This window comes from Nipponia nippon, unplaced genomic scaffold (assembly GCF_047370975.1).
Source record: "Nipponia nippon isolate SJK-2023a ecotype South Korea unplaced genomic scaffold, ASM4737097v1 scaffold_1, whole genome shotgun sequence".
NCBI lineage: Eukaryota > Metazoa > Chordata > Aves > Pelecaniformes > Threskiornithidae > Nipponia > Nipponia nippon.
In genome coordinates, this window is record NW_028262290.1 from 37,565,639 (window position 1) to 37,592,870 (window position 27,232).

The 27,232-nt window shown below is 38.2% G+C and overlaps 1 protein-coding gene across 1 annotated transcript in view; it reads right to left on the reverse strand.

Moving 5' to 3' along the window:
• The window catches only part of PREX2 (phosphatidylinositol-3,4,5-trisphosphate dependent Rac exchange factor 2), a 187,227-nt gene that overhangs the window by 135,411 nt on the left and 24,584 nt on the right, over positions 1–27,232 (reverse strand). The window contains exon 3 of the mRNA XM_087751836.1: positions 37–108. Within this exon, the coding sequence (XP_087607962.1) occupies positions 37–108 (72 nt within the window). The remainder of the gene's footprint in view (positions 1–36; positions 109–27,232) is intronic.

Consider the following 27,232-nt stretch of genomic DNA (forward strand, 5'->3'; position numbering starts at 1 on the left):
TACAAAACAGAAGAAATAGGCAATTAGGAGACTAACCTTAACTGTCTCTTCTGTGACATTTTTATCCACTTTGGCTGTAGCACATTGGATCATTCGGTGAAGGAAAGCCTGTGTGAAAAAAAGACAAATAAGGAAAAGTTATTTCAGGAAGACTTGAACAACTTTTGGCATTTCATGCTTATAATTTGTTTCCCAAATTTCTTATGCTTTGGATACAGAGTCACATCAAAATATTATCTGGAATCTAAACCAAGTATTTTATTTATAAAGTATTTAGTAGTCCTGTTATCCTAACATGATATAAAACCCTATCTACATAGTGTTAGAAAGAGTTAAACAGTGACACATTAATGAAGCTGAGAAACTGAACATGCTCTGAAGTACCACTTCCATCCCGCACACATGTTACAATCAAGCAAGAGCAAATTGAGTAATTTTCAAAATCTCTCTCTAGCACTTTACAAATTGACTACAAGACAAAGCCAAAATAAGCCACTAATTTCTAAATTAAAACTAGTCAGGAGATACTATTACGAAATGTAACTTTTACCATAGTAACCACAAGTAAGATTTCTGATGTATTAATGATCAAACCTATTGTAAAGTAAATTCGCTTAAATAACAGTCAGCTGCACCTGGTTTTCCTTAATGAAAATATTTGCTCTTCCCACCCCAAGACCTCATCCTTGGGGATCAAATAAGAAGTCAGTAATACCACTAATAAAATACCAAAAGAATAAGTTTTCTTATATTTCACATTCAAGAACCGGAAACAACAAGAAGAGATGCACAATAAGGCATTCCAAAAGAAATAAATCACATTTCAGGTACAAAGGATATAATTAATTTCTATTAATTCATTCCATTACAAAGACTTGGGTATGTTCTGAAAATATCTTCACACTGTAGACTAAAATCTTACACTGACAATTCTTCACACAGACACGCATATTCTTTAGTCATTAAAAACTGGCACCACAAGTGCACAAATGTCATGTCTTTCATAACCATTTAGCTCCAAGTCACTGTGCATTGTACACTGTGCATTGTACACTGTACATTGTACACTGTACACGAACTCATCTAAATTCTGGCGTGGTGCAAATTCCATAAAAGAGGCAATAAATAACCCCTGTGTGGAAGGATAGCAGTCACAGCAACCTTTTTTTTTTTTCCTCTCTTCTGGGACTTAAACATTTTCATTCCTAGGCAGTGATCCTTTCTCTGCTGAAGAGGACTATGTAACTGGCATTACATATTTTTATTACTGAAGGGACAAATCTAGTTATCCAGGAAATAAACAGAATTATGTTTGGAATATTGCCAGCACATTGCATGTTTCATATCACTCTTACAGTGATGTAGATTTTCTACTTCTTTAAACCCCTCTTTTTCCTGACTATTTATGCTTTCTTTCTAACGTTTTATTGATGGCAAAAAATTCCATTAATTCATTTACAGCAGTTAACTGTTGGTGGACGACAGCCCTTTATACCCTTCCTTGCTATGACGGTCCACAGGGGTTATGGCAAATTTACTGTGCGCATTGCCTGTACAGTGCACAACCAATACCACATAGAGTGAGAAAGCCTGTTTAACTGCACGACTCTAAATTCACTTTTGAAAGTTTTCACTAAACCAGCCAACAGTATTAAATATACTTTAGAATTGAGAGGAAAAAACAAAATTCACGAGAACTACCTCTGAAACTCATGTCTATTTTTACTGTCTGTAATCTCTCTCTGTTCACATTATTTCCCCATAGACCAAACATACTGCTCACCCACACTTATGTTATCCCAGAAGATCTTCATTTCCTGTAACTGTGAAGGAAGGTGAACATTCAGTTGGCTGAAGGCGAAACAGAAAACGATCTGGGAGCTGGGGCATTAGTTATTCTTGAGTGATTCAAGACACTAGCTGAGAGTCATGAGGTCAAGAAGAATATACATCAGCTGCAATAAACAGACTTGTCCAAGCAGCAGTGTCCCAGACCCCACATCTGCAGAGGTTATCAGAAACCGAATCCAGGAAAATCCAAACTCTCACAGAACCCAGACACAAGTCAGTAATTCAGGCAGGGAGGCCTAGGATGACTTCAGCCCCTTCCAGCAACTTGGTGCAAGCCCATAGGTTATGTTGCTGCACTCAAGACTGCAGGGGTAGTGTAGTCATGATGCCAGTTTTTCCTACAGATTTGCCACCTGTTGTTCCCATCAATGCAGATTTGCTTCCTGAGAAAATCATAACACTATGTCCCACAAATCTATGGATGTGACCATTTGAATCCTTCAGGGCACTTACATGAGAGCACTACAAAGCCACACATTATCTCAAAGTAATTGGAAAAAACTCATGTTTTCTAGTAGAGTGGGGTAAGAGAATTCAGGGGAGTGCAGGTAGGGATGGAGATGTCTTCCTCCATCCACCTGCCACCAAGACCCATCCTTGGTGGTATTCACCCGCTGTGGAGGGAGCAATGCAAAGCAATGATGAAACCCAGGTTTCCATGATGCCAAACGCCCCTACCAACTCCCTTCCTGGAACACAGAGACAATGCTGACTCCATACACACAACACCTCTGTTCTGGGACTTTGCTAGGGAGAACAGACAGCTGTCATCAGGCAGGAGGATGGAGAAGTAGTTGTTTTTGTTACAGTGTAAAATAACCTTAACCCAGCACTGTGACTATGGAAAGATAGATATCTCTGAACTGGTATGAACACACAGTAGGTCTGAGGGAGAGAGGACTATTCAAAAGACTCCAAAATTATTTGAACATCAACTGAGGACAATCGAAAACAGTTCCTCAAAAATTAGTAAACAAAAAAAAAGCAGGTCATTTGCAGACACAGCTTTAAGGAGGACTCCAACATAGAAATAACAGACCTTAAAAGGAACATATATAAGGGTGCCCAGAAACTGCTCAGGAGTTGATAGCTGCTGAGCTAAGAGAAAAAAGTTTATAGAAGCTTTTGAAGATAAACTACATAAACTATTACTAATCGTAGAAAAAACACACCTGTAAAAAAATGAAAGAAAAGTAAAATGGACATCTCAGCCAATCTATGATTCGCTAAAGAACCGGACACACAAAAAAAGTCAGAAACTCCTCTGAAATAGCACTGAGTGGTTTCTAAAAGTTCTACCATAACTTCAAGTCTGCTGCTGAAAGTCCAGACTCATTACTCAGCACCACAGTACATGAAGGAGCAAAGCATTACAAATTGCAAGGACACAGCTAAATAGCCCCTGCTCCTGCACAGAGCAAACAACTGTAGCAATCAATTGGCATGCATGATTCCCATGCTTACAAAAAAAAAAAAAAAAAAAAGTGAAAAATCAGCTCAAACTTAATGCATTTTCATCTATCACGCACACATGTCAGTAAATCATGACTCATCTTTGTTTCCTGGAGTATACTGCACGCCTTGCTGAGGTTACTTTGAGATTCATCTACATTAGTGTAGATGTTTCTTAGCACAACATCAAGCACAGAGAATAACACATATCTCTGTGCATGTCAGGATCCCAGACCTTTGTCACCTAGACAGTGATCCTCAACTTTCCTAAAGCTTTTCAAGGGGATTCCAGAGTTTCCCTTAACTTACATTCAATTCCTAGTTTTCTCAAGGAACAGTAAAGCCATATGGTTTAAACGCAATCTTCCATTTTCATCTTGTGCTACTAGCATTCTAGTTACATTGCTATAGTACAGGGATTCACCCTTGCAGCACTGCAAATGGAGATGCGCTGCCCCTGGCACTCCCTGCCAGCCAGCCTCTTGCCGCTTTCCTGAATTCAGAGTTAAGAGACCTCCATGAAACATTCCAGAGGAGCAAGCTGGCTGGGTACCATAAAAAGCAGTCTAAATTTAAAAGATCAGATGAAGAGCAAAGATAAGAGAGGATGTTTGTTATTTACATTAAAAAAAAAAATAATCATCCAGTTTTGTTTGCCAATTTTTAGAACTGTCTATGGAAAACTGTCATTCTAGGAATACCCTTGAGTCACTCAGATGTACAACCCTTGCCCCCGCAAAGTCTGAAATTCAAATTACAAACCTAAACTTCCTCAAGCATCCTTCTGGAAACTTCGTTAGCACAAAATGGCATCTAAATGATCACCGTATAGCTGCTTTGCAGAAGGAAATGAAATGCCCAAAGATGCTGAGAAAATTCTAAACATGAGAGCCACATCTTTAGAAGTTTGACAATTTTTAGAAGTTTGACAAACTTGCAGACCAAAACGTGGGGTACCAACTGAGCCTTTTGGAATAGGGGAGCAGCTACACATAAAATACATAAGATAACAGTTTAGGGCTAAGGTTCCCTAACTCCACTGAGGACATAAAACCTCTATTTCTGGCTATGACGCAGGGTCTCTGTGCCACACTGGTAACGAGCAGGGTAATTCACCTCTACCTTAGAGAAATGGGGCAAAGAATTACACAGAATATTTGGAGAAGATTCCATACTAATAATATCAATGAAGATAACTAAATCCTTTTGTCATGGTTGTGTATTTATTACTTTCAAAATACTTTGACATACTTTCTCTACTAGTCCATGTTCTAAGTCTTTTACCCTCTGCCTGACACTGCTTTAACACACTACAGGAAACACCAGGACTGAAAATTCAAACATAATGACTAAAAATCCAAATTCAAAGAATTATAAAAGAATCTGTTCACTATGCCAAATAAACACTAATGTGTTTGCCTGTCTGTTGATCTGCTGCCATTTTGTGAGGCAGTGTGTTTCACAGAGAACGCACACTGAGTTCCTGTTATGGGGATTTTACTTCTGGTCTTATGAAAATAAGAGTAGCGTTGTTGAGTTGTTTGGCGGGGTTTTTTTCCTCTGTAGTTGCTCTGTGTGTTGTTGAAAAAAAAAAAAGAAAAACACCACTGCTACAGATAGCACAAGAAGCTGCCAACAGCACAAATGACTTCTCTGACATCTGGAATGAAATCAGGGAAGACAAAGAAGTCTGCCTGCAGAAGATTCCCAGGGCACAAAGAGTTTTTGCCTTCTCGACAGATAAGAAATTAAGTCCTGAAATTATGTCAGAGCACCTGGATCACAAAATATAAGTAACTATTTTTCTGAAAGCACTCATCCTACTTTTGTGAGCCTAGAAAGAAATATTCTTTTTCATTTGAAAAAAGAATTAAAGTTGCTTATTTTTTCCCCCTCAGTCTTCTTTTAGCGTTGTTTCTACCCTTAAATCTATACTGTCATAAACAAAAACAAGGTAGACTGCAAAAACATATATATTTTTAAGAAGGTCATTTCCTGTATACTTTCACTTTAGGAAAACCAGTTCAACTGAAGCACCCAATCTATCATATTGAAGCCTGCTGAATAAAGCTAGCAAGATGCTTTGTACATTAAAACTGAATAAAATTTTATTTTGCACACTGTCAAAAGACAAAATCCTAAAAGAAACCCACAACAAGGAAAATGTTCATATATTACCATTTTTGTAAGTGTCTACAATAACAGGCTTATCTTTAAAAATTTAGAAACACAAAGCTGAAATACTTGTGGGTTTTATGTGTTCTCTTTACGTTTTTAGTGTACCTATAGGCATCTGGATGGTGGAAAATATTTTGCTCTTTTCACAATATTCAAAATGATCCTAGAGAGAATGCCAAGACCTATACTTGGGAAGAAAACTGCTCAAGATTATAGGTGACTAGCCAAATGTATTTTCTTATCATGGCTAATTCAGCTCACAAACATCGAGGTAGTATTTTGCACATCAGTCTGAGTTTTTGCACACTATAATTAATGCACACCATATTCCACGTCCCAGAAGAACACCGTGTTGGTTTTGTTGAAGCACTTTGCTTGATTTTGCCACCAAAAAAAAAAAAAAAATTCAATAGAGAAGACTCCAGCAGCAATAGCAGCTGTGGTAAGCACTGTGTGCATACCCTCCTCTTGCCATTAACCTGTGCCAGAAGCAGTAGCTGCTCAGGCTGGCTTCTGCTACTGAACAAAAGACTCTTCTTCTCTCTCCAGTAATTCACCAGCTGAGGCACCACCTGTTTCTCCCATCTTGCCTGCAGGACTGGATGAATCACAAGCAGCAGAGAGAGCATCGGCCAAGGTCAGATATAATCTTTCTCCCTACTGTACCTAGAGCCACTTCCAAAGCTGGCTTCAGATCCTGCTGCCCATGAGGATGGGGGAATAGATGGACCACATCTGCAATACTTTCCATTCTAGTGCTAATTTCCTTTCCACAACTGACCAAACTATTCCCTTCTCCATTCATCTGACCCAAAGGGGCATCAGTCTCCCTGAAAGACTTATTTCCTTAAAGTAAACATGAACTCTTAGAAGTACACACACAAAAAAGAAGGTGATTGCATTGACAAAACATGGATCTTCATAACCTGCTCATACATGATTAATATACTGCCAGATTTTGGGATAATTGTAACCCCTTGTCTGTCATGTATGATTTTTTATTTTCTGCTAAAGTTCTTCTCTATCATATCAGAAAACATTTTCCAAGAGAAGAGCAAGAAAGTCTTTTCTCGCCTTGTCCTGTATGTCAATCTCCTTTTCTGCATTTCCCTAGTCACTGACTATATTTTTCAACTTTTTACTGCACATCTTGTTCATCCTTTCATGCCCACTGAGACTCCTAACTCAGTTTCCTCCTTTGACGAGGAAGTGCCCCCTAAACTGATCTCCCCAACCTCTAAAATCACCTGAGTTATGACTGTGCTTTCACTTTTGATCCCCTCCTTCCTTTCAGCTCCATAGCAGATAAAAGCAAGAGATTTATAGTCAAAGTCCAGTTCCCCTCAGCCAGGCGGGAAGTCAGATGTCTCCACCCTCTTCCTTGTACTGAAGCCATTCTCAAAAAGATTTAGTACAACCTTTTCCTGGCCCAAATCAGAAGATAGCTGTTCCCTTTTATTCCCAGATGTCAAGAATCCTGTCACCCATATCTAATATCTTCATTTGGGGAAGCTGGTTTTCTGAGGACTAGCTATGCTCTTGCTGGTCGACACAGATTTGATTGATGAGTAACGATGGAGCTACTCTCACAACTGCAGTTAAGATCATGCCTAAGTGAATTGCGAAATCAGGGGCTGGATGTCAGTCTGGCTCACGCATGCTGCCGCAATCTGAAGTCACATGCAGAAAGCTGCTAGGAGACCATCTAAATTTTTTCTTGATTAAAATACAGTTTAACTAGAGCTTTAGAGAAAGGCCATACACTGGTATAAGGGATGAAGGCCCATCTGCAAGCTGAGTAGAAGGCAGAGTCTCTCTAGTATTTTTGGCAAATATTTTATGCAACATGGGTTGCTGGTAACGAGGCCTTTATCCCATTCAAAATGCAAACAGGTTAGATTCCGGCCTCAGCATCGCCAACACAGAGTTTTTGGAAGGGTAGGGGGAAAAAAAAAAGGGATTTGCCTGTCCCATGTGAATTTCTGAACAGACTGCTGGGATTGCAACAGATAAACCAACCAAACAAGGAGCATCCATATCAATAAAGAATAAAATGTTTCCAGCATGTTTGGCAAGAAGTACAAGATTAATCTTTATTGTATTTTGAAGATTTCCTGATGAAGGAAAAGATACTCTGGATTGAAAAATGTTCACATGTAAGTGGAATTCCCTCTAGTAATACATCATATGGTTGGTGCATTTTACAAAGTGAATAATATACTGCTAGTCGTACAACTGATCTTGTATCACTCTTGTGGGAATGGAAAAGAAATGACGTCTACAAATAGAGTTTACCTCCCATAAAAGCCAGCAGTTTCCTGAATTTACAGAACACTAGGTTCTGACTGGGAAATCTCAGTGAATTCAGCTGTGTTCACTATCAACAAATCAAAACAAAAAACTAGGAAACCTCAGAGCCATCACAGACCTGGAAGTAACAGTATGTTCCTATTAAATTGCAATCATAATTAGAAAAGAATTCATACATTTGAAAGCTTTATACTTCATAGTATAGTTTCGCTCCTTTTATGCAGACATGCCTGCTTATTCTAGTCAATAAAAACAATTTTTTCTTAAATTTGCATTTAATTTTTACTCCAAAAATTATGATTTTTCTAAACATTTTTTTTTTAGTAGGAGAACACCAGTTTGAAAGAATTCAACATTTCCAAAATATTTTGGAGACAGCTTTAAAATTCTACGCATCAAGTTATACTTCTCTGTAGCTTAAAGCATCTCTTGAGCTTCAGAAAGTATAAAATGGTCAACATGAGAAATAGATTTGTAACAAATTACCCCTTTGAAAGAATCTTCTAGATTTTCTGATTCAATTTGAGATACAAGTTAGAAATCTTGAAAATATTACAAGAAAGTAATTTTCTGCTAATCTCCCTTATCTTTCCAAAGTTCATTAACATGTTTAAAAACAAGTTTGAGTCTTTTCTGACTCAAAAATATCCACCATAATTGAGAGCCATAATCTTTATCACCAATTATGAGAAACCTGAAATAACATATCACATCTTCCCTTTCAGAATTAAAATCTAGAGCATAATTCTGACTGCATCTGAATGAGGGAGGAAAGCTGACTCAGCACCAATGAAAATGGAACACTAAGTCCTTAATGATTAAGGCAGCTAATTAAAAAAATCAACTGTTTTACCTATAAACTGACAAAACTTGAAACTATGACAGGTGATCATAATGGAAGCCCACTGAACCCTTTTTACATGCTCAGTTTTCAAAACAGAATACATTTTTTTCTAATACTGGATTGCACAGTCCTTAATTGTGAGCTTATTTAATGTTTAATGTGGTTAGATGCTAATTAGGAATTAGAGTGTTTGAGAGTTCTACAATTTTTATTGCCAGAGTTGTATAAATAAAGTGTACTTCTCAAATACTCTTCAGTGCCAATTCTGGCTGCCGTTTGTATTTGCACACTTATGCCAAGAAAAACACAAAGAGTATGAAACAGCAGTTTTCTATCCCAATTTCAGTTCTTCGGAAAGCCTACAGGGTAGCTGTAGTGAGTACAGTACTTCTAAAAAGTGCCCTCCTCATCACAGAAAAAAGCAGAAACATTCCATTTAAGTTCTTTTCTAATCAGTAGAAATCAGAACGGTTCCCTACATAAGGAAACTTCTCTTATGTCCGAGATACATATCCATAATTCCTATCGCTTGTCATTTAGATAGGTCCTGGGATGATCAAATGGTACAAAGTTAACAGGCTGATATGCAACAATGCCTCATTTCATGCAACAATCGTGTGCCACATTTCCGAGTCTTAATAAGACAATAGTCTTATTTTGGAAAAACTCCCAGACAGTGATATGTACTTTGGCTTCTCCTAAAAATACACCAAACTGAGAATCTGCATAATCAAAAGACATCCAGGTCTATACTACGATGATGTTGCTATTTAAATGCATTGTGAAACAACTTTTATCTTCAAGGAAAAATAAGGTTTTAAGAAAACCATATTACTTAAAATTACTTATTTCACAGAGAATTAAGATGCTCTTGGCTTCTGAACTCATTTCAGCCACTAGTTTAGCAACACAGACAGTACTGTAGAATTATTAAATAAATACGAACTGTAAGTCATAGAAAGGCCTTGAAAACATAGCAAATAATCCCAGACCAAAAGCAAGGCTTTACTACTGCCAACAAAAGCTAGGGTATACAAAAAAAGCATCATGAGCAAGCTCCCAAGAAATACAACAAAAATTAAAGTCAATCCATACTCCTACAGATATCCCAAACATGCCTAACTCTGCCCAGTAATGACAATATACACATATAACAATGTCACTACTTAAGAATACTAACATTTACATTTCCAGATTCATTTGAAATAATTTCACTAGAGCAGTTTTCGTATGTTCAAGTATCTTGGCTGCACTCACATGCTTTCATGTTCTGCAAATCACAGGATACAAAAACCTTACAATTTCATGTACAATAAACCAGAGTTTATTCAAACTCCAAGAGAATACTAACCCGTAACCTTTCTACTGGCCTTAGATGTGCAATATTAACTATAAATCAATTCAATTACAACTTCAAAGAAACAATGTACCGGAACAGCCAAAGCAGCCAGAACAGTCATTAAAGTGGGCTTTAACAACAGCCCCCATGAACAAAGTGGCTGAAGCATCTCCATAAATTTGATCCTTAACTTGAAATCCAAGATGATATACCCCACACTTTGGATTAGGAGAACCATTCTGACAGCACATTGTCTTAACAGCAATTCTCCTTCTATGCAGACATGTAGAGCTGTTAATTTTTGATGCAAATGTTCAAAGGCATATTTGAATTCAGGTAGGTAAACCAAGCAGAAGTCCTATATGCTGGCGTGGCTAAAAATACATGGATTTGCAGTTTTAAATTTCTTATTCCCCTCCCCTCTCTGCTTTTGTAAGACTGGGAAGTACTCAAAATTTCATTGGAAAACTGGATCTTCTTCTTCAGAGAATTCAAACACAGAGAGCAGGACCTCTTTGTAAATAGGTCAGAAAGCAGTTTCAGCTGTAACGTGTTTCTCTACGCAGCAGTAAATTCAGTGACAGACTACTTTTGAAGATAGTATTAGTGATAGTGGTGGGTGTTTAAGAAAACATACAAACACACATGCTTACTTATATGTAAAAGAACAATTTACAGAGAGAATTATACCTATTCTTGCTCTACCATCATGTTGTACAAAATGTCATCATCAGTCTTCTTGCACTTGTATAAAACATCTTTAAATCTTTATATTTGTTTAAACTCAAAGCTGCTACTATCACTCCTAGTTTTCACACTTTAAAATTTGAAATGAAATGTAACACTGTGATATGAACGCCCCCACCATCACAAACCAGGAAACAGCCAGTTTACAAAACCCAAGCTGCATTAACTGCTACCGTCAATAGCTTATATAGCACCTGCACCTTATACTGTATTTTTCAGATGTTGGAAATTAATGCAAATTAAAGGATTTCTCAACAGTAATGGGATCTTCCTGTCAACTAGTCAAGGAGCTCTTCCCAGGGCAGCACACAACACTGAATTCACTCTTATCTGGTAAGCAAAGCTGACCAAAGCAATTCTTTCCAGCAAGGCTGACCAAAGCCATGGTAATTACTTAAGGCATGAAGGTCTGGGGAAAAAAAAAAAAAAATCATTTCAAAAGAGAAACACACAACTTTATTATAAGAAGCTGACAAACCCTGCATCTCTTCTTAGAATATTTTGCTTAATTTTAAACTTCTTTTTCTTGGGAAATGATCAAGAGTAGATAGGTTGAACAAACTAAACAACTAGCCTACTCTGAGAAACACCAACTGGCTGCAGCAGTAAACTGAGGTTTACAATTTCTGCGTACTGGCACAGACCCAGCTCTTCAGATTTGCAGGGCCAGACCCCCAGCACTTCTGATTCAGGATCCCACAGGAACCAGTGACATCCAATGCAAGAACAGGCCCCCATTCAACTGGGTCTTACTGCAGTGTTAAAGGATTAAATTACAACTAGGATTGATTCTACATTGAAGATATTCTGATGACAAGAAATGGGCCTAAAATTCACTTTGAAAAACTAAAAGTACTTTAATTACAACACATTTATTTTTTTTTAAAGTATTTAATAAACACTGCAGTGGCACATGTATACTTATATGGTTTGTGACTTTAAACTCCCATTTCTGAACAAATATTTTTGGGGAAAAAAAAAGATTCTTGTATCATCCATGGAAAAAAGTATGATTATAGCTATGCAAGTCTTGCAACCTGGCTTGAAAAACTAATTTTTTACTTTGAACCAGAACTTAAATATAAAGAATAAAATCAGTAAATGAGGAAACTACCGGCTTCTGAAGATTAGATGCCAATGTTAGTTGTCTCAACTCTATTCCAACAAGAATATAACCATACCAAAATTTACATTATTTTACACACAGCTTCATACAAACAAAAGATTGTTACATGCCCCTATTGCCTGCTATGAATTGGTCTCGTGAATTTTCATCTGCCTACATGGTTTTGAGCCAATTTCCATGGAAATGCAATCATTAATAATATTTTTTTCTGGCTTATATTTGATTCATGAGATGCTTCGACTGTGCAAATGCAAAGAATAGTTCACCTTTTATTTCTTTATTGGCTTGATAACTATCAGAAAGAGTATATGATAAAAAATTTTTAGCTCTGACTTTTTTTCTTCATGCTACCACCTAAACATCTGCTGAACATTAATTATATCACAGGATATTTACATGCTAATCTCAGTTTACATCCATCAAAGAGGTTCCATTTCTTGAAGGATACAATGATCAGCAAGGACATGATTTTAGAAAAATAAATGGAGCATATTCACATCCAGAATAGAGCTGCAGGAATAAAGCCATGTCGTTTTAATTTACCCACATTAGCTGGATTGTCTTACTCTCAAATAAAGTCATAATTTCAAGAAATGAGGACCTGCATTTTACATGCATGCTGGGGAGAAATAACCCCACACACACACTCACAGACTTTCCTTCTCTCACCGGTCCCTTCTTTTCTCCTTTCCCTATTCAAGCACAGACTTTTTTTTTAGGTCTTATGTAGGTCTATAGCCTGTCTTTGGCTTTGATGAGTTTCCAGCATAATTGCACAATTTCACTGAACCGTCTGCGAAGCATGTGTTCTTCAGGAACACAAAGATTGCATGGCTGTTCTTGTTCCTTCCATTCATTTTTATAAGGGAACAGAAGACAAAACCTGATTACAGTTCAATTTTAGTTGCCTTCTTAATGAAATTTTCTGTTTGAACACTGGGACCTTAAGACGAAAGAGATTATTATTATCTTTTCCTGAAATAAAAGCCTCATTTTTTTAGGTTATCATCAAAAGCTTTAAACCATCCCCCACTTAAAGCCGGGAGGATTTGGGGATTTTTTTAGATATTAAATCTGTAAAAAATAGTACAAGAAAAACTGCCACTCCCAATCAGTCCACAGGGACAGCTTGTAAGAGTGTTACTTCAGTTCAACATGGAAAATATTCAGCTGTCACAACATCACACGAATCACCCTCTTCACCAAACTACCTGCACCATAACTGCAGACAAGTACCAGCAGAGCACATTGCTAGTTGGTGGCAACTGCCATCTGCTAATGCTCAACCGGAGTTTGACAGCACTGAATACTGCACGTACCAGGACATACTGCTGCTTACCAAGACACTCACATTGATTACACAAGCAAACTGAAGTCTCACAGAGCCTTTCCACATAAGGTTACATACGGCTATGGAACATTTTTTTCCTTTTATTTTCTTTTTTTTTCCTTTTTTTTATTTCATTCATGAATTTGCTGTGAGGGATGTACTTTCAGTTCTCGTTCTCCAAAGAAAAAAAATAATGGTCTAAACCATTCAAACCCCCAGATATCAAACTCCTAAGAACAACACAAGGAAACAATGGTGTTAGTGGGACCAACCATAAATAAATATTAAGTATTGTTTTCCAGCATCTTCAATAGTTTTGGATCCTGCAGTCCTTCCTCTGGCTGAGGAAATGACGCCTCTGCAAGTTTTCCTCGTGTCCATAATAGACCACTCTAGTTTGCCATACCTGGGCAAACTGGAGGCATTGAACTTGCAGCCAGTGAGCCACACACAGGCCCATCTGCTGGGCAATAAAAGCCACTGTGACCACAGATTCATTTCTTGACTACAACGTGCTGCTCCTTCACTACAAAGCCTGATTTCTCCCTTTTAAGGAACAGGGAATAGCTGTCTCAGAGCTGACCAAGCCACTGAGCTATGGCACTGCATGAACTTACTGGTAGAGTTAGCTAGCTTAAAAAGACAAGTGAAATAGCTTCAGGAGCAATATCATGGCTAGGGAGCCGCTTTAGGAGGATAGCTGACACCAAGATCAAGTCTGACAGTCTTCAGGTCTATGCATGATCCTGGTAGAAACTTCTTCATCTTCCTCATTCCCTTCGATCCTGCCCATAGGAAGGACCAGCGGCAAGTGAGGCAGCAAGGCCAGGGCAAGATGTTCTCTACTAATGTCATTCCAGATATGCAGTATTCACAATTATACCAAAAATCAAGGGCAAAAGAAGCAAAACTTGCAGGAAGACAGGTTCACTTTAAATTAGGAAGCACAAGCCCAGAAGACGAATTAAAACTTCACACACACAAATGAAGCAGACACTACACTAACAAGCTGAAATCCTGTCAGAAGGAAGCAAAAGGAAAAGCAGATTGCTTGGTCTTTCAGGCTTAATCTTACTTTCCCCAAACTGCCTGTTAAAAAGTTTCTAATTGCTAGACTTTGATTTTTTCCAGTGGCATGTGAAAGAAACTGGGATAAGTACAGAGGAAAAGCTGCTAAATCCACAGAGTTAGAAACTTTCCACAAGCTTTTTTTTTTTTTTTTTAGAAGAGACAGAGTTTCATTTCAAAATATTTTTCTAGCCTCTTCTACTGTGAAGACTGCAGTGCAATGATTTACAGAATGGATGCTATCTCTGTAGACAAACAAAACCATCATTCCCAAGAGATTTGACCTTCACCTTCCATCCCAAAATAGCATGGCCAATTACATAGCCGCAGCAGCCCACATCCTTAAAATATGTTTGACTGAATTATGGAACTAAGTGCTAGTCTTGACTTCTCAAGTTTGCAAGGGACTGAAACTAACTAGAAGAATAAAATATACAACTAAAACAAACAGTTATGTTTGTTAGAAAATAAATTCCAGCAACTAAATGGCGATGCGGTAGTATGTACTGTTGAATTTGTTCTAGTTAAAACGAGGAGCTAAAAAAAATGCACAAACCAACTTATCATCATTACATCAACTTGAGCAGTAAACTACAAGTTTGCAGGAAGTTTATCATCCTGTTTGCTGACTATAATTTGGCTTGTTGTGTTTTGATACCATGTTCCTGTTCCTTCAACTCACATCCTCCAAACAGGACAAGCATTGGAGTCTCACTGCCTGTACTCCAAAGGCTTACCCAGCCCGTATACTTTCTCATCCCAAAGATGCTGTAACGAGTGTTGTAGGGCAGAAACAGCTTCACATCTTCCCTCAAATCTGAGGGAAAGAGCAGACCTGTGGCTCATTTGGCTAGAGAAGGGTAACAAAAACGCACCTATGTGAAAAGCATCCTAAATATACTGGACATATACTGACCAAACACAGGGCAAATATTCAGGTAACAGAATGTTAATCTGATCCATTGTCATTTAAAGAGAAAACCACTGCAGGTCCAACAAATAAAAAAAAAAAAAATTTACAATTAGGCCGCTATTTTTTGGATGTTATATTACATTTTAATCCTATTTTTAACATTATTTTTATGGGATTTCCTTTCCATTAATACAGTACTTTGCCAGAATTACCATCAACAATTGTGCAGAAGAAAATTACAAATACACAGAACATAGACTCAGCCCTAATATTGCCACTACCATTTCTGCCACAAGAGCCAGGATAACTCCTTGGTGACCAACATGGGATACTGCTCACTACATAACTGATATTTTCCTATCATTTAAATGGTCGTCTGCAAATTCTGTTCCAAGCCCAGGATAATGGGATTAACTCTACCACACAAGAGCTAAGGAAAAATTTAAATCCTTATCAGTGATTCTGTAAGCCCTCTCTTGATGACCAACTCAAAAGCAGCAACTTTTGAAATACAATAGTCATCACAGAAAACTGAGCTGCCTTATTAATAAGATACAGCAGCTGAACAACATGAGTTCAAACGTTACCATGACAGAAAAATTAGTATTTAGTATTAGGGAACATTTCCTTCTCTCCTTTGTCATCTCTGCCATTATCTATGAAGCACAATAAGCACACATCACATATTACTCTCTGCGTAAAGAAACTCAGCATCCAGGACTAGGAACACTGAAAAGAAATAAAATTTCAAGGAAGTCTGATAACATGGCAAATACTGCACACTTTCCTTCCAAACCCTGAGTGGACAGGCATCCCGGTCATATATAATAAAGAAATACAACATCCATTGTAACAGAAAACCCTTCTAGAGATGCCTCCATTTAGTGTTAAGGACAATCTGGCAAGGCTTTAGTGCACAGAGCTGTCATACATGAGGGTGGAAATTTCCAGATCTGGAGAGCTACAGGGAGCCCACAGACACAGGATCCTTTCTGAAGCACCAGAAGGCTTGTCTCATTTTCCAAAGGGATGGGTGACATCCAGATATTGTTTTTCAACTATCCTTTTAGACAGCAAGGATACTTCTTTTTCATTGTCATCCAAAGAAATGGACCAAAGGAAAAGAGCACAATTTCCTGCCTATTTCGAAAAATCAGAGTTCACCTAAGGAACAAAGGAGGGTGGAGGCCCCAACACTACTGAGTCCTTCTGGTCCAGAGTAAGTGCTCGGAAAGAGGCAACACAGCATGCCGACTTAGAGCAACCAGATCACATCAAATAAATAAGCCTGACAGACAAATTAAAAAAAAAAAAAAAAAGTCATCTCCATGTGCAGAAAAGGTGGGCCGAATTGAAGACACAGGCCTGGTGAAGACAGACCTGCTCCCGGCTGAGCTACCCCCAAGCAGCTCATCAGCACGCTTTGCAAGCCAAACGCATGGAGAATTTAATGGCTAATGTCGATTTCCTCATCATGTGATGTTATCTAGCAATGGACTGTGCATTTTAAGACAGTAAGAGGCCTCGGCCGTGGGCCTTTTTTCAGGGGCTAAGGCAAGAAAAGGATCAGATTAGCAGCTAGATCGACTGAGAAGTTAACCAAAAGTAAGTACATACCCTATCTGTCAAACGGCTGGTATGTAAACAGGTAACAGTGATTAGCATTGCTTTACACAAATACCTTCCTACGTGACTAATTATGTTCAAGAAAGCAGGACTAAATCAAAAAACACAACAAAACCAAACAAAACAAATCTCTCTTCTTCCTGAAGTGTTCCACATTTATTGGAACCGAATGCATGTTTCCATTCACCACAAGGGAGAAAAAAGGATGTTCTTGCTTATTGTATTTGCCCTGTTTTGTTCATGTCCCAGATAACAGAGGAACTGAGGCGAAGTTCTGCTCTTACTTCTGGAAAGAGGATTTTTTCCAGTTTTCTCCATGAATTCCATGATCTAGATCAAACTCTTAAAGTTCACGTCTTGTGTCCCGAAGCCTCTGTCTTAGCAACCAACCAGACTACTGGTTTTCCACTGGATCACACAGTATAGTGTAGGACAGGCAGATGGAGGCTTCTCAAAGTCCAAAACCTCCTGTGTATCCAGCGGGAAGTCAGTGCATAGTGCTGTTTTTGAGAGAGGTGCTCCTGGTAATTTGTAAGTAGCCAGGTTGTTGAGCTATGGGCTGTTTAGGCTATTTTTTTAGATTAGGTAGTAGAACTTGTACAATTCAGATAAAGTAACGGAGTCTGAATGAGCTTGGCCCACAGTACCCACCAGTGGGTGCAAATGTTCATGTGAAAGCTCCCGTGATCACCAGAAGAAAACTATCAGCAGTTCCTTCAGGCTATTTGGTCTCACAATTTTCAGTGCTGTGAAAATCTGCACAAAGGTCTGATGTGTCTTGTTTCTGAGATTCCTGGCCGCTAGAGACAAGCCAAGTAGACACAATCCTCGCAGCTACTATGTTTAGACTATGTACATGCTTTGCAATCCCCATGAATGCCAATGGATTAATTTTCGACCACAGGAAAACATCTCCAGCTTTACTGTTTGCCTCTGGCTGGAGCGAGTGCAGTCAGTGCAACAGCTTTGGTAGGAAGGAGGATCTACACTCATCTGCTTTTGCCTTACTTCCATGAACCAAGTCTTGCTCTCAGAAAACTACTACATGCCTAGTCACCAATTTCAGTGAAAAAATGACTTTGAAAAGATTAACATTTTGTCAGTTTGCAATGTTTATCCTGAGTTGACAAATTTTGTTTATTGACCACTTTATGAATAATTAGAATCAGATTTTGCTAAAAGGTGGCTTTTCACTGTGCCTCAGAGTATACATACAGGACTATCACTCCAAAGTGCTTTGCTAGCAGTCTTCACGCTCACAGAAGCCGATACAATGCCAAATATATTGACTGTTATCGGATCCACTACCACAGTAAATAAAATCAACACATTCCAGGTACAAAATAACAACGGGTTTTTTTAGCAATTTAAAAGTGACCTGGGACATGTCAGAAAGACAGCTATCTGGGTAACAATTACTCGGGCTTCAGAAGCTCACAGCAGATTTCCTGCCTCGTCAAGTTATTTAAATCCAAGAAATAATAAGCACTTTCTTTAGAATTCCTTTGTCTCTACATAAAGTATAAACATTTCCTCATCCATCAGTTTGAATGAGCTTTCTAAAGAAATACATAGTACAGAGGGGGCAGAGCAAAGGCTGATACACATTAGGATCTTAATATAAAAGCCTCCATTCCCTAGTCTGAAATACCAGATTTGTTACAAAGTGGAGTAACTTTTCGCTGGCTAAGCCACCATACACGGAGGCTAGATTGCCACATTATACAGATTTACAAATACAGTCTCACCTGAGGAGGCTCTACAGGTGAAACCAGTCAGGGTATGAATAAAATGATGCATAATTGAGATGATATTCTGTTCTGGGTTATTGGTTTTTGGTTTTGTGGTACTGTTGATGTAGACAGCAGGTTTGTTCCCTTGTTTCACCTTCCTAATGAATGACATATTCTACCTGTATGGTCCAGTCCTACTCCTGTAGCTCTCATGCATGAGCCTGAGGGGAAAATAACTGAATTCAGCCACACATTTTCCATAAATATGTCACGTTATCCATTTAAAGTATGCTATCTGTATGATATTCAACTTGGCTATTCTAAGCAAAAAATAAAGTCAAATGTCAGCGTGGGATTTTTTCAGGATATTTTCACTTGTAGTACTCCCTCACGCATGGACAGAATGGCAACTTTTTTAGAATTTGATTTAAATGGCTACAGTAATTATATAACGTTTTAAAGTCTTCTTACATGCTTCCAAATATCTGGCTGGTTTTATACTGAGTTAGAACTTCAGGATCAAGCTATTTTGTTAATTGGATATACTGTCATTCATTTTCTGAAAGGATAGACACTCTTACTGAAACTTATTCTTCCAACATGAACTTTCACTCAAAGGCTATGCAAGGCAAAATCCAGCATCAACCTTTTACTGTGTTCTTTTGCTTACCCATAGGACTGTATGCTGAACATACCAGATTCAAGGCTCAAAAGCTCATAAAACTGCTGGTTAATTAGATATTCAGGATGCAAAAAGAACTGCTTTCCCACAGAATTTAATGTGGTATTTTGGAAAAAGAGCAATCCTTGATGAAGTGTATTAATTTAACTTGCCACCACTGGCATGTTCCTGCCTCTTTTTTTCCCCTTCACAACACAGTCAGATTGTAGGAACTTTCAAGGTCCAACACTTTCTTCTAAACTCTGTGAAAACAAAGCCCAGAAGATTATTTCACTCAACCTCCTTCATATGAAAAAGCTGGAGAAAGCAGCCAGAAGAATAAGGATGTGCTGATGCAAGCAGGAACTCAACCCTTTTTTTCATGTTAGAGGAACACCCCTCTCGGAGAGGCATTAGGTCACAGACCTCAAAGATAAGGGTCTGGTAGCTAACTCCTCGCTGAGACAAAGTCACAGACAGTCTCTCCTTACTGTGCCACACTAGAGCACACCCAATGCTGGTGATGCACCATCAGAGAACTAGTGCTCTTATCTCCCTTCGTGCATTAGTCAATTATGCTTGCAGTTTGCAGAAATGTCGAGTTCTGGATTAAGTCTTATAAAATACCCAGGTTACATCTTAAAAGGAAAATACCAACTCCTGTGAAAAAAAAAAAAACGGATCCTTAAATTGTATAAGACTTACAAGCACTGCTATCAGAAACACGTCAAGAAAGGACTGAACCTGAGGCTGTGCTTGCTGCAAGATGCTTTTCCTGGGTTCTGCTACACCAGCCAGCCCAGCACTGCTGTCCAGGCACCGCGAACAGGGCACAGCTGTCTCGGGGAGCTCTTCCAGGGTGTCCAAAGACAGAAAATAGGTCTGTGGTTTCTATTCTGAATGGACCCCAGGAAGTGTTCAGTCAGTACTATACGTATTTCCACACATTGTCCTTACTCAGTGTTTCCTGCAGGCTTTCCCCCCCCCCCCTTTTTTTTTTTTAAGATTATTGGCACCACAAGTACAATAAACATCAGCTTCTCAATATTTGGAGAGCAATGATTATTTCTCTGTACTGAGGCACAGTCATCCAGGGGTATGGAAGCACTTCACAAACAATACACTGAGCTTCCACAACATGCTTGCAACATTAAATAACTTCTGCACATTATAGCTGTAGAAGCCAAAAGTGAAAAATGGATGCTACCATACATTTGCAACAAAGCACAACTTCTCTCTATATATAATCAACTGGCATTCTTTGCAAAGAAAAGTGAGTTCCGAAAAGATGCAATTAAAAGGCTTAATTTCCATGAAGGACAATCAAAACTGAGGGGAGTAAAGCCACATAATTCATTAAATCCACTTATGTTCAGCTGGAATACTTATTAAGGCCTGTATTCCCATAACAGATCTATGTAACTGTAAATGTACGCCGTCAGGAAGCCTTCAGTGCCCAATAACTCCAACTAGTGCAGAACACAGACACAGCTCTGCAGCAAAACAAACTGGGAACATCACACCTATTCACCTTCGCTACAGAATTTTAACATGGCTTCAAGAAAACACACAGACAGGGCCTTGAAAATCTAACAGATTGTCAAACCACAGCATAATGGTTATGATAGATGTTTCTGCTCCCTAGGCACCATGCAGCTCTCTGCAAGTAATGGTCTAATTAATTAATAGAAAAAGACGACTCTCAGACCATAGTCAATGGTTGTACAAGCAGCATTTCCTGATGTTCCTACAGGAAATAGGGCACATCGCTGTCTCGGTCACCTTCCGCTTCAAGTGCAGAACACATTCCTTTGATTGTCTTCCCTTAACAAAAACATAGCAACGAGAGTATTTAAACAAAACAAAACAAAAAAAAAAAGGCAAACCATAATCCTCCTGAAACAAAACACTCAAACTGCATGGTTTCTTTCCCCCCACAGAAAAAGTGAAAACACAAAGACCATATGACAAATGTTAGTCACATCACTTAGGACATAAATGGAAGACACCCATCGTAATGTCCACGATACATTAATTTACACAGGGTTAAAAGCTTGAGAGCACTCTTATTATCCTAGATGGATATTTTTTAGCAAATACAGTTTCACAACAGATGCACATATTGAACTTCCACTGGTGCACAAGTTTTTCAGAAGTATACAGCTTTGAAACCTTCTTTTAAAACTTGTGTTTAAGTGTGCATGCATTAATTATTGGAAGAAGCCCATTTTGGAAATCCCTTCATTCTTGCATCAGAATTAAGTTGTTTGTACCTTTTTTCTATGTACACGTTTATTACAAAATTTGCAGCAAGTCTGAAATGCAAAACTTGCCAGTCTACTTCTTACCGATTGCTTTTTCCTTTAAACTGCACAAAGACACAAAAATGGAATATCCCAGATTTCAAATGCATATTTCTGCGAAGTTTTAAAGTGAATTTTTGTATTAAGTTATTTGCTTTAGAATGAAGAGATTTTTAAGCAAGGTTTTGAGCTTTAGCAATTCTTATGTCATTAGCATGGAGAGATCATTGTCTTCTCTCTCTTTTTTTTAATACATAATCTAGAAGAAGATTACATAATCACTAAGAAGTTACAATAAAGAGCCACAGTTAAAAAAGAAAAAGTCACAGAGTCATGAACCTTAACCACACTACCAGTTAACTGCTTTCACGAACTGTGGGAGCTGTGGGCAGAATGGTGGGCCCTTCCTGAATTTACCAGACCACTGTGGATTACATATAACTCATGGATATAGCAGAGAGAGACGCTCTGTAAATCTAAAAAGAAAATAACCACAGCAATAATTTTTTCCCATGTATAACGTATCTGATGTAACAAAATATATTTACTATATTTGCTCCTATATTTACTAAATATTTACTATATTTACTGTCATTTTTCTCCATCTGTTCCTCATCTCAAGACTGTAAGGTTGTGAAATACACCTGTTTGGAAATGGTATCTGTGTGCAGCATTTCTGAGACTACCACTGAAGCTTATCCTCCTGCTACCAACAATTCACTCAAAGTCTCCAGAAAAATACAATCTATTGCAATAGTAAATGAGGCTTAGATGAGAAGAGGTTTCCTTCCTTTAAGTGAGTTAAAAATTTAAAGAAAAATGAAGTACATCTGTCCACCCTACAGATGACACCCCAGGTATGAACGTGTGGGAAACAGCTGCCTTTGCAGCAGGAAGATTCACCATTTGCCTTCTCCACACAACGCAGAAATTCAGTGCCCTGAGAGAAAAGTGCAGGTAGTTTAGACTTGAACTCAACACCAACCACTCACAGCAACTGCACGATCAGAGCCAGGGAGCTGAGCATCAGGTCAGTCCTGCCCTTAATATAAAAATCATAGAATCATTAAGGTTGGGAAAGACCCATAAGATCATCGAGCCCAACCGTTAACCTAGCACTGCCAAGTCCACCACTAAACCATGTCCTCAAGCACCACGTCTACCCTTCTTTTAAATACCTCCAGGGACGGAGACTCAACCACTTCCCTGGGCAGCCTCTTCCAATGCCTGACTACCCTTTCCGTGAAGAAGTTTTTCCTAATATCCAAACTACACTTCCCCTGGTGCAGCTTGAGGCCGTTTCCTCTCATCCTATCGCTTGTTACTTGGGAGAAGAGACCAACCCCCACCTCGCTACAACCTCCTTTCAGGTAGTTGTACAGAGCAGTAAGGTCTCCTCTCAGCCTCCTTTTCTCCAGGATAAACAACCCCAGCTCACTCAGCCGCTCCTCATAAGCCTTGTGCTCCAGACCCTTCACCAACTTCGTTGCCCTTCTTTGGACACGCTCCAGCACCTCAATGTCCTTCTTGTAGTGAGGGGCCCAAAACTGAACACAGTACTTGAGGTGCGGCCTCACCAGTGCAGAGTACAGGGGCACGATCACCTCCCTGGTCCTGCTGACCACACTATTCCTGATACAAGCCAGGATGCCATTGGCCTTCTTGGCCGCCTGAGCACACATATTATGTCATTTTCTTCTTTTACTTCCAAAACATCGGTATGAATGAAATGGGATTTCTTCAAAAGTAAGGACTTGCTTTCAGTGGTCTTAATCTGTGCAAAGCTGTACTTCTAAGAGCAATGTCAAATGATGACTAGTATCATCATCTGCCCTATAAAGGGTCAGTGTTTCAGAATTCCATCAATCTGCTTCACTAAAGTAAGATTTCTGATGCACATAAACAGATTCCTTCAACAGGGATTAAGGAACTGGCTAAAATGGTGGTTAGTTTACCAGAGATGATCTTTAAAGTCTGAAGCTTGTTAGCTGCTTTGGGTTTTTTCAAGAACAGCACAGCCAGCACCCATCTTTGACTTCTTATACGTTATTAACATATTCTCAAGCATTAACAGTTCCAGCTTCCTTCTGATAATAACATTATCTTTCGCTATATGGTATTATCTCACATATACTCCTCTACAGGAGACCCCGCTGGCTGACACAGGAAGACAGGGCTGCCAAGACGTCTTTGTGAAGGGGCTGTGACCGCTGCCTGCCACATCTTTTGGTAGCAAGTGGGGAGGTCAGTATAATAAAAGAAGGAGCTGAAGGTATATTACTGTTGCTTGCTTATAATTACAGTAAGAGAAGTTTTAATTACTTCTTTTCTTATTAAACTATCATTTTCATACTGCCTTGCAAGCTGAAGAAAAATAAAACATTATAAATGATTAGCACCTCAGAACTGAGGGAATTTATAACAGCAGTTTTGTTTAAAGAGCATTTTTATCAACATATACTACATAAACACCTTGTGTCCTAAAATCACTATCATTTGCAGCATCTACAGTTAATTGTTAATTAGTAAGCACATATAAGCTAGAAATTTCTGAGTTCGAAACGCACCGCACATGCCTGGAACAGACTACAATAGTAAGCAAATCATTCAATTTAAGGAACTATGTGGAGGAATTTACCCACTGAGCAATATATTTAAGAGCACTTTTAGTCAAAAAAACTGTAAGAGAAGTTACAGAAAGATTAGGACAGGAAATAAATACTTACAAATGTTAATATTCTGCCTACGGACCAAATTCCAAAGATTATTAAGTTTAAGCATAAATTTGGACTTCCTTCATTTACCGTAGCATGAACTGACCCTTGAAATAAAAATATAAATTCCTTTCTTTGAGTTCTTTTTCAATTATCTCAACTGATTAGAGTATTTCATTATGGAAGTACATTTGCCTGTGTGCATTGCTTTAAATCCTCAGAATCTGAAGATTCAAAAACTCTTCCCAGTTTTTACCTCCCTGACTGGACTGTCATCTGATGCAAAAAAACACTGACGTAGAAAAACATAAACCCAATGAACACACCCCTACTACTGCCAAACTTTCATAACAATATTATGGCAAGGGTCAGGTTTTTGTTGTTTAAAATCAACTTAAAGCACAGAGAACGCAATACTTAGTTGTGATCGTACTATCCTTGTACTGGACAGTACAGGATAAACATAAGGGTATCTGCATGTCATGACCACATCTCACCACAGATTTCTACAATTTAATTACTTTTTAATATAACCTAAGTATAATATTTGAAGTATAACTTCCCATGTGATTTTTTTTTTTATAAATCCTTGTAGAAGCAAAATAAAATTTCAGCATGTTGAAGCATTATACTGTTCTTAGCCTTTCCTCCATTTTCATAGGTATTTACAGTCCTGTGGAGCAGGATGAAAGAGAAACAGTTGAGGGTTTTGGTTTGCCTGCAAATAACGTTACAATGAAGCCTGTATCTCAGACCACTGTGACTTGGTGCTCGCAAAGAGCATAAAAATCAGAAACAGACTGCACTCCTAATTACATCGACTGTAAGAGCATGGGACCTCTGTACCGGAGTCATCTGCTAACAACTTTGTTTAGATAAGACACATAAGCCTGAAAGTCCTTCTGTTAGAAATGTCAGGCAACTAATTGGATCTTATCTCTAATTCACATTGAACTTCAATGGGATACAGTCTTCAGACTCTCTTGACCATCTTCGAAAAACCCTAGGCCTCATTCAGAAGCAATGAAACTAAGTTTAGGGAATTACAGTATTCCTTTTACAAAATAAGAAATACAGTGTCATCATCAAGAATAATCAATATATTCTCTTTCTCAAATTCTTGGGTGCTCCACTGAATAAATATCTCAGGGGTTGAAAATTTTTACAAACATTGAAAGCAGACAATGTTGTTCCCGAATCTATAGGTAAGAAGCCAGGTAATCTGTGCAGCAATGGAAGAATGAGTTATATCTTTTTGAAGCATTACTAGGAAAAAAAAAAATGTTCATTCAGAATCTGTTTTCTTTTACTTTACATTTATACCTATTGAACTATACAGAAATGAAACAAAGGAAGTAATTCTCCAAATGTAATGAAGCAATGGGAAAAAACCTCAAACAATTCTGGGTTTATGGAGCCTAATTTTTTGAAAATGCAAAAAAATGATGAAATTCTGCAACTCCCTGTTGGATTTTGGAGGGATAAAGAATTCAAGTAATTTTACTAACACACAGAGCTTCATAAGTCAATGTATACGGTTGCTGAAATCTCTGACCTTCAATTCAAGACTCATGGAATGTGAGGTATAACGCATTGCATTTCAAATATATTAACACGTTGGAGACATCTTTAACACATCACATCCAAAAAAACCTAAACACTCCAATTCATGTGCTAAACTTCAAGGGAGAGAATGGAGAATCACTGCAGCCCAAATTGTATCAGAAAGGAAAATGCCAGAGCATAATTATTTTTAATTGGGTCCCACTAACAATGAGAACACTTCTTACCACTCAAAAAATAAGGCAGAAATATTAGTCTAATCATCATCATCCAGGGCACTGTCATAAGCACTGTTTTGTTTTTATACAATTTTGAGGGTCTTTTCTCCTGAATAACTTTTCCATTGGGTGTAAATAATTTAAATACCACCTCAGTTGTGCTTTAGCACAGCTCAGTATGTTTAAGGACTAAACAAAACAGCTACACAAATATTTCAATTACAAAGACTTATTTCCATTTTTAACCATCATAAGAAACTGTAGACAGCTTAGTGCAATAGAGGGGAAGAAGAATGTCCTCAGACGGCAATAATAAACAAACACCCTTTTATTCTGGTCAGACCTAGTAACAATTGGGCACGACAGTACTTAGCTCATCCTATGAATTTAGATCACTAAGATCTTTTATTCTGATTCATCATCATCTTTAATTCCTTGAAATATTTATTTTTTTCTCATGCACTGAACCCATAACTGCATCACTACTTGAATGTTTCCGACTGTGTCATTTGGAAGAAGTCTTACGACCCTTTACCTACCAGCCAGTAGGTAGGTCCAGGCTCATTCCATACACAAAAATAAGTCTGTTGTAGCTTTAATTTCATTTTACAAAGCAACTGAGACTTAAACTAACCCAAAAACTGATCACATCAGTTTACATCACACTGATCATGGAGAACAAGCCACAAAACTAGAAAAAGACGGCGTTTCAAAGGAGTGCCTGTTATTGGGACATCTAGGTAACAACAGGGAAAAATTCTGCTTACGTTTCTAGCTCTGCGGACCTACTCAAACTCAGCAAAGCCATGACAGTACAGTAGATGATTTACTCCACGTATTTCAAGAGCTGCTAAGCAAATTCATTTTCTAAGTCATGCAGCCTACTTTCATCTTTAGAGCATTAATAGCTAATAAATGGGAATGCTTTTTGCAATTTTTTCAGCTACCCACAGAATTCTTTGGCCTTACTGGAAACAGTTTTGTCTTCCAATTAAGAGTTTTCATTCATTAACATAACTTGGGGAGGAAAAAAACAACCAACCCACAAATTAAAAATTATACAGTTCTAATTAGAGACGCACACAAAAACATTACATGTGAAAACAGGTATGGATAGTCTTCAAGGTTAAAAATGACAAAAGTTGATTACCGTCACAGCAATCGTTACAGCTTTATTCTAAATTCTGAATAGAGGTTTTTTTTCTTTACAAAAACAACAACAACAGCAGCAGCATCATTGCCCATCCTCCAAACCG